We start from the raw sequence: 12,764 nt of genomic DNA, 5'->3' as shown, positions 1-12,764 counted from the left end.
TATATATGTTGATATTCATTTACGGATGTAAATTAGAACCAGTATTTTATCATGATCAATAAATCATGATTTAAAGAAAAAAAAAAACAGATGAGAGAAGGTGCACCGCAATAGAACTTACAATAAAAATTTTAATAATAAAAGAAATGGTCCTATTTTTTATGTTCGGTTGATTTCCTATTTATTTATTTATTTATTTTCACTTCGTTTTTTTGCTAGTGAATGTATCGAAAATGTTATTCGTGCTTTCGTTGGAAACACCAATCTTTGGGGGTGACTTACCTATAATTAAAGGTGCCTTTAAGCTTCTTGTATTATAATCCATGAAATTGCTCATATAATGATCTGAGATAGATATATTCGGCTTTCTTATTTCTTCAGAATCAGTTTTGTTTTGATGATTTGACTTAATAGACAATTCGTCACAGGCTATCTGTAGATTAGCAATTTCGTGCTGGATCAAATTTTTCAGTCTTGGATTATTAGTATTATTCAAAGAACCTTTTAAATAATCGATTTCATTAGTAATCATAGATAATAGAGCAGAAGGTGGTAACAAAACTGAATTAGAACCTTTATCTACATCAGATAATGTCTTTTCTAGAGAATCCTCCAGGTCTTCTAATGTTTTAACACAATCTTGCCATAGCTGTTTGTCAACTAATAAATTTGTAGAATTTTTCTTTCTGGATTTTAGTTGATATTTCAGTGTGTTAATTTTTGAATCGATGAATTCATCACTGTGGTCAATCACCATATATATATTTGTATCCTCTGGTGTACTATCATGATTATCTCTTGGATTCCAAAAATTTAATAACTTTTTGCTAATCGAACTATTATTTGAAGGTGCAAAGGGTGATGAAGTTTCAGAGTTTTTTGGAAATAAAAAACCACATTTATTTAGCAATTTAACTGCTTCATTTTCAATATTAATTAATTGTTTCTCTATTTGATTTCGTTGGTATTCAATGAGATAAGTGAGTTGTCGTTTTTCATTTATAATAAATTGTGAATCCTTCTCTAAATTACTTAATAATGCTCTCAGTACCTTGATCTCCTTTTGAAGCTCCGACTGACAATCATTTAGTAATCTTAAAGAGTCAATTGTTTGTTTTGGAGTTAACGAGATCTCCTCTTCATATTCTTTGAGTCTTTCAGTTCCTTGGATTGTAAATCCAGAGTGATTAAACAAGGTTGTATTCTGTATCCCTACTAATCCAATATATTGATCAATTTTATTTCTGTAGGATGTTCTAATTTGCATAACATCATTATTATTCTTGGTAATATTTGAATCTATAAAATTTGAGCTATTAGAAGTTAAAACCCACTGATCTCTTTGTTTTAACAATTCACCTTTCCTCTGTTTTAAAGTATTAATTTCAAGCTTAGCTTCCTCTAGGATTCGAATATCTTGCTTAATAGCACCATCAAATGATATTAACATATCATTTAACGTATTGAAATCATTTAAGCAAACGATTAAATCATGACGGACTTTATTTAATGATATAGCTTGTAGAGAATCGTCATCATTATCAGAATCATTTCTAACTAATAATCTTTCATGCAATTTACATAAATACACAAATAATTCATCAATTTCTACCTGCTGTTTTAGAACATCCTCCAACTTCATTACATAATCCAATGAATAGTTGAATTATCTACCGATCTTCCTTTGTATGAATGATATACGGATGATTAGAAATAAAAATATTACGATATAACAAAAGTAGTCAAAAACAACTGCTTTCTAACTTTGTCAATTTGAATAGCAAAATATGACTGCATATGTTTTATTGTAAAAAGGTTCTAAACAACCTTAATGTACTTTGTCTTAGCCAGTTTTGTGTCTTTATAGTTTTACATTTTCGGTCTTTTTATTTTTATTTTTTTTCAACTTGCCTTTTAAATCAATTTTAAATTCAATTTAGTCGAGAAAATGAAAAATTTTATGTTTCAATAAGAAAGTTTCCTCTGAGATGCGATGAGATGAGCATAAAATCATAAGGAGAGCTTATATAGAGGAGGAATACAGCATATTTGTTAGCTAATAGGAATTTTATTCAGTTGACGCATTTGGGGTAAATTAAGTAGCAAAGAACAAATCCAGGTTTAAAAGAGAAGTGAGTTCAGGGTGGTTTGGTTATCAATTCAAAGTTGTTAAGAAAATTACATATAATATATTAAAGAAGAAACAGTATGTCAGAATACGATGACTATTTAATGGTAGAATCAGAATCAGGAAAACCAAGCTTAATGTTTTCAGATCCAAAACAACAGGCCAGATTCGAATTAGGTATATCAATGCTAGTATATAGTTGGGATGCATTAGATATTGCAGTTATAAATCAATGGGGTGGTATTGAATCTGCAGAAAAAAGAGATTGGATAACCGGTATCATCGTGGATCTATTTAAAAATAATAAAGCAGTTGATTCTCCATTACTTGAAGAGACCCTATTGTATGCAATGTTGGACGAATTTGACACCCATGTTGACGATGGATCTGCTCAACCAATTGCAAATAACATGATCATATTATATGATGAATGTAGGCAATTAAACTATAGTAGAGTAGAAGAGTTATATACCAAATGGCTAGAAAGGCAAAAAACAGGTGCTAATAAGGAAAGATATGTTGAAATCAACAAAGTAATTAGTGATAGTGAAGAAGATGAAGATATGAATGTTGAGGTAGAACAAGACCATATTGAACCAGCTTCAAGATATGAACCAATTATTGACGATGATGGGTTTGAAATGGTTCAAAAAAAAGGGAGAAGAAGATATTAGATAGTTGTTGTTTTTTAGATGGTGATATATATTTATCCATATACGTATATAAATACATGAGTCTATTAACAGAAATATTCTATAAAAAAAGATAGATTATTATATTGCTGCGGATGACTTGTATGATTATATCATTGCATTTTCTTTCAATTTAATTATTAATTAATTAATGTCTCCAATAAAAGTATTCTAACATAAGGATATGAGACATTGTAGACATAAAAGCACTTTGTAATATGTTATAGAGACTTAGACTTTCTATACACTATGCGTTGTCTTTTTTTTTTCATTTTCTAATAATGTAGATATAAAGTCCTGCAAACAATTCTATCACTTAGAAATATCTTCTAATAGGTCTTGTTAACGGGGTACTATCGTTACTATTATAATTGTTATTAATATAGGTAGTACTTGGAGTAGACTTGATTGAAGAAGGATCATTATTCAAGACCCCGTTATTTTCATTACAGTCTGAGTCGTTTGAATTGTTTGAAAACTTGAATTTTTTTAATAAAGACGATGTTACATTAAAGAAAGTTAGTTCTTCTTTCTTATCTTTTTTCAAAACAAATAATCCAACTTTAGTATTGACCCATATATTATCTTTTAAGAGTTCCTCATCGTCAGAAATCTTATATAAATCAATTGGGTAGTTATAGGTCTTTGTGTGTAAATTTTGTATCTCTTCATCATCGTCATCTACCATATCTTTATGATTACTATTCGCAACAGCACTTTCCTCTTGAATAGTAAGACCATTTATATCGTTTCCTTTGTGGAAATGACTCCAAGAAAATTTAAAAAAATTTGAAGAAGATGAAGTAGAAGATGAAAAAGGGTAAGAATTATTAGTGTTATTAGCATCATTGTTATTACCATTCAAATTTTTATTATTTGATGAATTGTGAATTGACTTTTTGCCTTCAAATTGGCCATCATTACTTGTGGAGGTTGGTGAGTTAGCCGTAGTAATAGAATTATTATTATCATGAGTAAAAAAACTAAGTATTGAACTATTATTACTCTGTGTTCTTGATAGTGTCGAGTTATTAGAAGACCACCTTTCCAAAGTAGGTAGTATAGGGGATGCTGAAGATACTAAACTGCCGGGTCTACTCGTTGTGTTACCATTTATAGACATAACACCATTTAATCTCTTGTTTTGTAAAATTATTGTCTGTGGCTTTGTTCCAACATTGGAACGATATACACTATCAAGTTCTGGATCAAATTGGTAATAATACGAGTTAGCATTGAAAATATTTGTCCAACAAAGTTTGTATAACCATTTAGAACATATCTTATTATTATCCAAAAATTGAATGCCTGAATAAAATTTAGGGTGTGATAAATATATTGGCAAATGATCTTTCAATTTTTCATATAATTTTGGTTTAAAGACATTGAGTTTTTTCATCAGGATACTAAACTCTGAATTTTTTTTTGTATTCAAAATTTCTGGGAATTCCATCACTATCAACTTAATAATTCTAGCTAACAATTTGAAATCTGAATGACCTGTCCAAAATGCAGATTTTGTCGTATCAATCGATACACTTTTTGATAACTTTAATTTATGATTCTCATTTAAACCCCAAGGCCATTGTGTTTGAAAAATAGTATAAATAAATTTATTTTCAAAATAAAGATCATAGTTATAATCAGAGTGCTCAAGGATCTTATTTTTTTTCTTATTATTATTATCAGAATTTAACATTGTGTCGTTGTTTGCTGTCTTTTCCTTTGAATCTGTGTCAGATGTAATCTTATTGAAAACTAGGGAAGTTGGGTGATTTACTGATAATTTCTCCATATTAATAGGATCATTTGATAAATTGGAATAACCATTTGCATTATTTATGCTCATGTTAATACTATTATATATGTTGTCCTTGTAATTTAATTGAGTCATATATTCGATCTTTTGCAAAGTTTTAATATTTTTTAGATTATTAAAAACATAATCATTTAGTTTTGATGGATTGCTAAACAAAATTTTATCAATAAATTGTAGAGAATCCTTAACTTGAAACAAAAGATTTTGATATTTACATAATAAAAACAATAAATTTTTAGATTCATCATAGTGGAATGAAATAAATTTTAAGATTGTTCTGATCATTAAAGCCAATTGATCCAGTTTCCATGAAGGTAATGATAATGATTGGATTGAACCAAAGTATTGTGAACCACTTACATAGTAAATCTCGTTGTTGCTATACGATGAAAGATAAGATTTTATTGACATCTTATTAAATAGGTTTAATAATGACAAAATTGCATTGTATGATAATGTATCATTCGAGGATGGATTAGAATATGAATTCGGATTCGAATGTAATATAGCCGATTTAGGTAATTCGTTTAATCCAATATTATTAATATTGTTACCAATTGGTAATATATTATAGAGTATTTCGAAATTTAAATTATTTGGTATTAAGTTTTGTTTAATCAATTTAATGTTATAATTCGATAAATGGATAATGATAAAATCTCTATAAGTTAATGACTCAATGTTACTTAATTCTAGATTTGGTAATTTATAAAAATTGGGTAATTTATTTGTATAATAATTGATTGTAAATGTTTGTAGCAATTTATGTAGAGTCAATTTTTCATTTAATAATGTTAATATCAACGTGTAACATAGTGGAATTAATGAAGAATTATAGCAATTAATATTACTATAATATTTGATATAATATATATTAAAAATAACAAATTTATTGGCAAATTTCTCAATAAAGTATTTTTTGAAATTAGAATTAATATTAATAAAAGATTTAATAAATAGCATGAATTGAATTAATAGATCGGGTATGTCAGGTAGATTAGTTTTAATTGGACTTGAATCATTACTTGTTGATCTATTTACTTGATTAGATGCAGATGTAGATGATGAAACAGAGGACGAGGAAGAGGAATACGATTGGGCTTGTAGAGTGGAAGTAGAATTACTGACATTATTTGACGGGCTGGAAAGTGATGAGGTTAGATCATTATGGAATCTCAATGGATTTAATTCGATTTCGATACATTTATCAATTGGATGTTTAAAAATTTTAATAAAGGAGGTCAATAATAACTTGAAATCAAATTCTCTTTGCATAAATTTTTGCAAAAATATCTCGATGGATGAATGTTGGATATTATTTATTGTAATATAATATAAAATGACATTAATGAATTGTAGACCTAATAGGATAAGTTTTGCTTTTAAATCTAATAAAATTTTTTTGCTGTTTGGTACAATCGAATCATCGATTTTCTTCAATAGATAATAGTTGTTGTTGTTTGTATAATATGAATTTTGAATCAAATTTGATTTAAAATTGTTTCCATATATTGATAGAAGATTAATAATTGAAAGAAACAGAAGATTGAGTTTATTTGATCTCAGCTTCAATAAAAATTCAATAAAATTATTGCTGGTCTTGTTGTCAGGACTATTGAGGTCTGAATGGTTGTCAGTTTTGTATAAGTCTATTGAAAACAAAGTCAGCCATAATTCCAAACAGTATACTCTATTCAAATCCAGTCTTGGATATTGTTTTAATAAAAAGGTATTTTTAGTAAATAATCCATTTTCCCAAACCAGATTGATATCTTTATCATTATTATTATTATTATTATTATTATTATTATTATTAGTTTGATTAGTTTTATTTTTATCATTAAAAACAGTGAATCCATCAATGAATGATAAATTTAATAAATTTTCAATGATCAACTGACCCAAGGAACAATTAGGTTCGAGTAGTTCATTTAAATTCTGTTGTTGATTAGTGAAATTATTTTTTATATTAAATATGTTATCCAAGGATTTATTATCCCATATAAAATCGGTATCGTATATGAGGAAGTTATTATTAGAGATATCGTTTTGATAAGAATAATAGGTTGGTAACAAATTGATTAACAATCTAATAGACAATAATAAATTCTGTATCAATTTCTTCGGACAATAATAAGGTATGTTATTGCTATTCTTGGTGCTATTACTGTTGTTAATTAAAATCACTGATTTCGAATAGAAAATAAATTGTAATATAACAAATCTTAGTAGATTTTCATAGTTTTTATAATTGCTATTAATGATAAGAGTCAATATCTGTTTATTAATGTGAAAGGATTCGATATCATTATTATTGTTCTCATTGTAAAAATCCAAAAAAAATTGATTGAAGATTGGGTATTTATTGTATACAGAATAATTTAATAGATTGTCATTATTATCATTATCATTATCATTATCATTATCGTCAGTACCATGATTTTTGTTATTATTATTTTGAAACAATAAAGAAAGAATAAAGGATAGGTTTATGTTATCATTGAACAGTGGGATGATATTATCATTATCATTGCTACTATCATTGTTATTTGTGGGGGTAGCCAATCTTTGGAAATGTGAATGATATACAGATTGTAACTTTGAATCAGTATTACCCATTTGAAAGGATAAATGATAAAAAATAAATAAATAAATAAATAAATAAAACCAAGGGGAAGGGATAATCAATTAGAGGAATGAAATTGAATAAATAGAAAGAGGAAACTAGGAGACTTAGGATAATGGTATTGTTTTGAATAAATTAATATAAATATGTGTGTATACATGGATCTATGTATAAGAATTAGATCAAGATATCCACAAACAAATATTATATTACTTTGTAGTATTATTAATTCAATATAGACGATAACAGTATTAATAACATCAACAGTAGTAGTAGTAGTAGCGATAATGATATAGATTGATGATAATATAAAAAATATCAAGTTAAATTTCCTTACACTTCTCACCATTTACTTAAAAGACAAAGGGACCAAAACGAAAAAAAAAAAAAAGGATCGAGAAAATCGTTCGAAGCAATAAAAAATAGAATAAATAAAAATAAAAAAAAAAAAAAAAAAAAAAAAAAAAAAAAGAGAAATTCATTAATAATTTTTCTTTGAATTATATTCAAACCCTAATCAAGTGATAATCTTTTTTTTTTTCTTTTCTAGACGAAAAAGTATTTCGAGATTAAAGTGCAGCAGACCTTTTAATTTCATATTATACAACATATAATATATAATATACAATATCTATATCTATATCTATATCTATATTAATTATATTTTCTTTTCCCATTCAGATAAATGATTTCATTTTCATTTTCATTTTCATCATTATCATTATTATTATAGGGATTGTTTATACTATTGAACTGTTGCTGATTATTACCATTACTGTTATTACTATTATTATTAATTATATCATTTAAATATAGTGTAGATGTACAAGTAGGATTATATTGTGGAACTATGAATCCAGCGTACGTTTTGACATTATCATTAGTATTTAACGAGGCATTACTTAAATCTGATTTCTCTCTATTTAGTAAGTTAAAGCCTTGATCAACACATTGTCTGATTCTCATTCCAACAGTTTGTAATTCATTTAAATAGTAGTGAGGTGAGTTTGTGGTACTTTCATTATCATTATTATTATTATTGTTGTTGTTGTTGTTGTTGTTGTTGGATTCTGTTATATTATCATGGTTACTCACACCGAATGATGCTTGTCTCTTATATTGTTGTTGTAAACTATTTGATGGCAGTTGTATTCTTTGCATGATATAACTTATATATATATAAAAAAAAAAAAGCAAATAGAAGAAAAGAAAAGAAAAGAAAAGAAAAGAAAAAAAAAAGTGTGTGGTATCTATAGATATGGATAAGTTTATGTATTTAGTGAATGGTTAGAATATTGAATAAAGAAAGAAAGAAATATAAGAGAAATGGAAAAAGAGGTGAGAATTAGAAATAAGAATATAAAATAAATAAATAAACATATATATAAGCTAAAAAGAAAAAAACAACAAAAAAGTATAGAAAATACAAAAAAAAGATGGTAGATTCGATTGTTCGAATGATGATGAGAAATATATACAGTTAATTGGTTTCCACGGCAACGGATGGCTGACTAAATCAAATGCGAAAAAAACAAAAATAAAAAAAAAAAGAAACAAAATAAAATACGCAGATAACAACAAAGAGAACACAATATCATTCAATACGGGAACGGTTGGTGTGTGTTGCACGTGCCGACCCAATATTTCTTTATCTTATCTTATCTTATCTTATCTCTTTTATCTCAGCATATATATCAAAACAGCCTCCGATCAAAATAAAATCGAACAAGAGAGAACAACAAATGGTTTGTGTTTCTTGTTGTTTGATCAATATTACATTGCGTTTGTTTGTTTGTTTGTTTATTCATTTGTGTCATTTAATTGTAGAGAACACCCATACACCCATCACCACTTCACAAAATTCAGAGTTTGTCCTCGCTGCTGACTTCTCTTAACGGAGGTTTCCTCTTTTTTAAATGACAGACGCTGTTTTGTCCTCTGTCTTTTTTTTGTTTCTCTTTTGTTCGTTGTGACAGTTAAGGGGTAAGGACTCCGAGAATTGTATAAAAAGGCTCTGTGTCCTATTGCTTTTTTTAATATTGGACACAGGAGTAGTGGGTGCTACGATAATAAGCGTAGTATGGGAGGGGAGGAAAGAAACTACGTACAACAGAAGTAGTTATGGTCTTCAGTGGTTATGGAATTTGAACATATATAAACTCGTTGAAGGTAGAAGAAATACGCATACAAATTATCTGTGTTTTTTTTATTTTTTTTTTCATTCTTGTTCTTGTTCTTGTTCTTTTTTCTTTTGGCTTGACTCTGTGTTTCTCTTATTCTTGTATATAGTATAGTAGTTATCATAGTACAACCTACAACAGTAAGAGATAAATACCATTCACAACTTACTTACTTACTTTTTTATTTATTTATTTATTTATTTACCTCAATTTTTCTTTGTTTTTTGTTTCTTTTTATTTTCCACCATGACTACTTTATCTTCTGAACAAGTTATCCAATACGAAAGAGAATATTCTGCTCACAATTATCATCCTTTACCTGTCGTATTCCATAAAGCCAGAGGAGCACACGTATGGGACCCCGAAGGTAAAGAATATTTGGATTTTCTCTCTGCTTACTCGGCCGTCAACCAAGGCCATTGCCATCCAGATATTATCAACGCTTTAATCGAACAGTCAAAACTGTTGACTCTTTCCTCAAGAGCCTTCTCCAATGACACATTTGCGAAATTCGCTAAATATATCACCGAATATTTCCAATATGACATGGTCTTGCCAATGAATACAGGTGCAGAAGCAGTAGAAACAGCTTTGAAATTGGCTAGGCGTTGGGGATACGAAGTCAAGGGGATCCCCCAGGATAAAGCTATCATTCTGGGTGCTCAAGGTAATTTTCACGGCAGAACCTTTGGCGCTATCTCCTTGTCTACCGACTTTGTCGACTCCAAGAAAAATTTTGGTCCATTCTTAAACAATATCTCTTCCTCTCTTCGTCATCACTCTAACTCCACCAACCCTGATTCTAACTTTGATTCTAAGGAAAATGTTGGGAAGTTAACTATTAGATACGGTGTCATTGAAGATTTGGAATTGGCATTTGAAAACCATGCAGACAATATCGCCGCTATCATCTTGGAACCCATCCAGGGGGAAGCAGGCATCGTCGTCCCACCAAAAGATTATCTCTCAAATGTATCAAAGCTTTGCAAAAAATATAATTCCCTGCTAATTGTTGATGAGATTCAGACTGGCATAGGTAGAACAGGTAAACTGCTTTGTTCTGAACACTTCAATGTTAAGCCAGATATCTTATTACTGGGTAAAGCTTTGTCCGGTGGTGTACTGCCTGTGTCCGCCGTTTTATCCTCTCGTGAAATCATGCTATGTTTTACACCAGGTTCTCATGGCTCTACCTTCGGTGGTAATCCATTAGCTTCTAGCGTTGCCATCGCCGCCTTGGAAGTCGTCAAGAAAGAAAATCTAGTCCAGAGAGCCGAGGAGTTGGGTATCATTTTGAAAGACCAACTGCTCAGGTTACAAGATATCTCAGGTGGTTGCATCTCCGAGGTCCGTGGGTTGGGCTTACTCACTGCAATTGTCATCGATCCAAGTAAGTTCAATGGCCATACTGCATGGGAGCTTTGTTTAAAGATGAAGGAGCATGGTGTCCTGGCTAAACCTACACACGATCATATCATTAGACTGGCACCACCCTTGGTCATCTCAAAGGAAGATTTGTTAAAAGGTGTTGATGCTATGGAAAGAGCAATCAATGAATTGCGGGCATAAGAAGAAGAAGAAAAAGAGAAAAGAGAAAAAAAAAACTAAGATAAATAAATGAATAAATCATTTGAAATATACATAACAAAAAAAATAAATATATGTATGTAAATATTATAGAGTTTAATTTTGCTATAATAAAATTTATACTATTTTAATATATATATATATATATATATGTGTGTGTATGTGTGTGTGTGTGTGCGTTTATGTATGTATGTATATTTATGTATCAGTACATATATGCATAGAAATGTTGAAGGAGAAAGAATGGTGTGTCTATATATATGTTAGCATTAAATGAATCATATCTCTATACTTTCGAGAAATGTTAAGTTATAAACATATATATATTGCTTATTACTTTGTTTTATTCTCCCTTTTCTAGCTCAGTCTTCTTCTGGAGTAGTTATCAAAGTCACTGAATCGCCACGAATAAACACCATCTCAGATTTCCTCTCATTGCTCTCTAACGTTCCGTCGTCTGTCAAATTGTATATTATCTCTATGGCGTCGCTAAGGACAATATTACAGTGTGAATCGAATGCTTGTAAAGTTCCTGTCATTGTACGGGCTCCACGTAATTTGACATGGATTTTCTCATCCAAGTTTAATTTCAATAAATCTAATGGTGTGTTATCTGCCATCTGTTCCTTGTATTTTTTCTATGAGTTTCAACAGATGTGTGGGTGGGTGTGTGTTTAGAGTGATAACTAATAGATTAATTATGTAACAATGCAGATGAATATGCAGTTTCAACTCTCCTTCTAATCACACTTCTACTCTTGTTCTCTGTATTTTCAACTTCTTCAAATTTCTTCTTCCTTACTTTTTCAACAGTTAAGAATAGATTTATGCGACTGCTAGAAAAAGAGAAAAAAACAGAATGAAGACAAACTTTTACTCAAATACCCTAATTTTAGTAGTTGGATATGTTTGTAAAAACTCAGAAGTACAGAAAAGCCCTTAATAACAAGAAGGAACCTTGTTTTATAAAAATCATTTTACAATTTTTTAATTATATATATATATATAAGAATAGAATTACCTTGAATAGGTTTATACTCTATGGATAGCTGAAAACTGTATGTGTAACGTTATCATATATTTATCCACAAGCATAAATGCACATATATATTGGTATTAATTGGCTTTATTTTATTCTAATTCACTTTACATTACTTTAAGATGGGTGGGACTACCTCCAAGATCGTAGATGACTTATTAGAAGATACAAATTTTGATCGGGATGAGATAGAAAGGTTAAGGAAAAGATTTATGAAATTAGACAGGGATTCATCTGGTTCAATAGACAAAAACGAATTTATGTCTATTCCTGGTGTTTCTTCAAATCCCTTGGCTACTCGTATAATGGAAGTGTTCGATACTGATAACTCTGGGGATGTGGATTTCCAAGAATTTATTACGGGGTTATCAATATTCTCTGGCCGTGGTAGTAAAGATGAAAAGCTTAATTTTGCATTTAAGATCTATGATATCGATAAAGATGGTTATATATCGAATGGTGAATTGTTCATTGTATTGAAGATTATGGTAGGAAATAATCTAGACGATGATCAATTACAACAAATTGTTGATAGAACTATAGTAGAAAATGACAAAGATAACGATGGGAAATTAAGCTTTGAAGAATTTAAAAATGCTATTGAGACCACTGAAGTGGCGAAGAGTTTGACTTTACAATATGATGTATAGATATTATTTTCTACATACTTATACATATATATATCTCTGTATG

The 12,764-nt window shown here is 29.1% G+C and overlaps 7 protein-coding genes across 7 annotated transcripts; 3 read left to right on the top strand and 4 right to left on the bottom strand.

The window, feature by feature from the left end:
• Positions 1–199: 199 nt before the first annotated feature.
• Positions 200–1,642, bottom strand: ATG23 (Atg23p; the record flags this gene model as incomplete). The annotated part of the gene is made up of 1 exon (XM_064859249.1): positions 200–1,642. The coding sequence occupies one exon, from the start codon at positions 1,640–1,642 to the stop codon at positions 200–202; it is 1,443 nt and encodes a 480-aa protein (XP_064714058.1).
• A 566-nt stretch (positions 1,643–2,208) lies between these two features.
• On the top strand, positions 2,209–2,802 carry TSR2 (Tsr2p; the record flags this gene model as incomplete). The annotated part of the gene is made up of 1 exon (XM_064859248.1): positions 2,209–2,802. The coding sequence occupies one exon, from the start codon at positions 2,209–2,211 to the stop codon at positions 2,800–2,802; it is 594 nt and encodes a 197-aa protein (XP_064714057.1).
• A 334-nt stretch (positions 2,803–3,136) lies between these two features.
• Positions 3,137–7,258, bottom strand: ECM30 (Ecm30p; the record flags this gene model as incomplete). Its single annotated transcript, XM_064859247.1, has 1 exon — positions 3,137–7,258. One exon carries the CDS (start codon positions 7,256–7,258, stop codon positions 3,137–3,139), a length of 4,122 nt encoding a protein of 1,373 aa, XP_064714056.1.
• A 661-nt stretch (positions 7,259–7,919) lies between these two features.
• Positions 7,920–8,426, bottom strand: DIF1 (Dif1p; the record flags this gene model as incomplete). Its single annotated transcript, XM_064859246.1, has 1 exon — positions 7,920–8,426. The coding sequence occupies one exon, from the start codon at positions 8,424–8,426 to the stop codon at positions 7,920–7,922; it is 507 nt and encodes a 168-aa protein (XP_064714055.1).
• A 1,265-nt stretch (positions 8,427–9,691) lies between these two features.
• On the top strand, positions 9,692–11,014 carry CAR2 (ornithine-oxo-acid transaminase; the record flags this gene model as incomplete). The annotated part of the gene is made up of 1 exon (XM_064859245.1): positions 9,692–11,014. The coding sequence occupies one exon, from the start codon at positions 9,692–9,694 to the stop codon at positions 11,012–11,014; it is 1,323 nt and encodes a 440-aa protein (XP_064714054.1).
• Positions 11,015–11,394: 380 nt separating this feature from the next.
• On the bottom strand, positions 11,395–11,652 carry LSM3 (U4/U6-U5 snRNP complex subunit LSM3; the record flags this gene model as incomplete). The annotated part of the gene is made up of 1 exon (XM_064859244.1): positions 11,395–11,652. One exon carries the CDS (start codon positions 11,650–11,652, stop codon positions 11,395–11,397), a length of 258 nt encoding a protein of 85 aa, XP_064714053.1.
• A 541-nt stretch (positions 11,653–12,193) lies between these two features.
• On the top strand, positions 12,194–12,721 carry CNB1 (calcineurin regulatory subunit B; the record flags this gene model as incomplete). Its single annotated transcript, XM_064859243.1, has 1 exon — positions 12,194–12,721. One exon carries the CDS (start codon positions 12,194–12,196, stop codon positions 12,719–12,721), a length of 528 nt encoding a protein of 175 aa, XP_064714052.1.
• Positions 12,722–12,764: the final 43 nt, after the last annotated feature.

This window comes from Arxiozyma heterogenica, assembly GCF_036370985.1.
Source record: "Arxiozyma heterogenica strain weizmannii chromosome Unknown scaffold_21, whole genome shotgun sequence".
NCBI classification, from domain to species: Eukaryota; Fungi; Ascomycota; class Saccharomycetes; order Saccharomycetales; family Saccharomycetaceae; genus Arxiozyma; species Arxiozyma heterogenica.
This window is presented reverse-complemented; position numbering and strand designations above follow the sequence as displayed.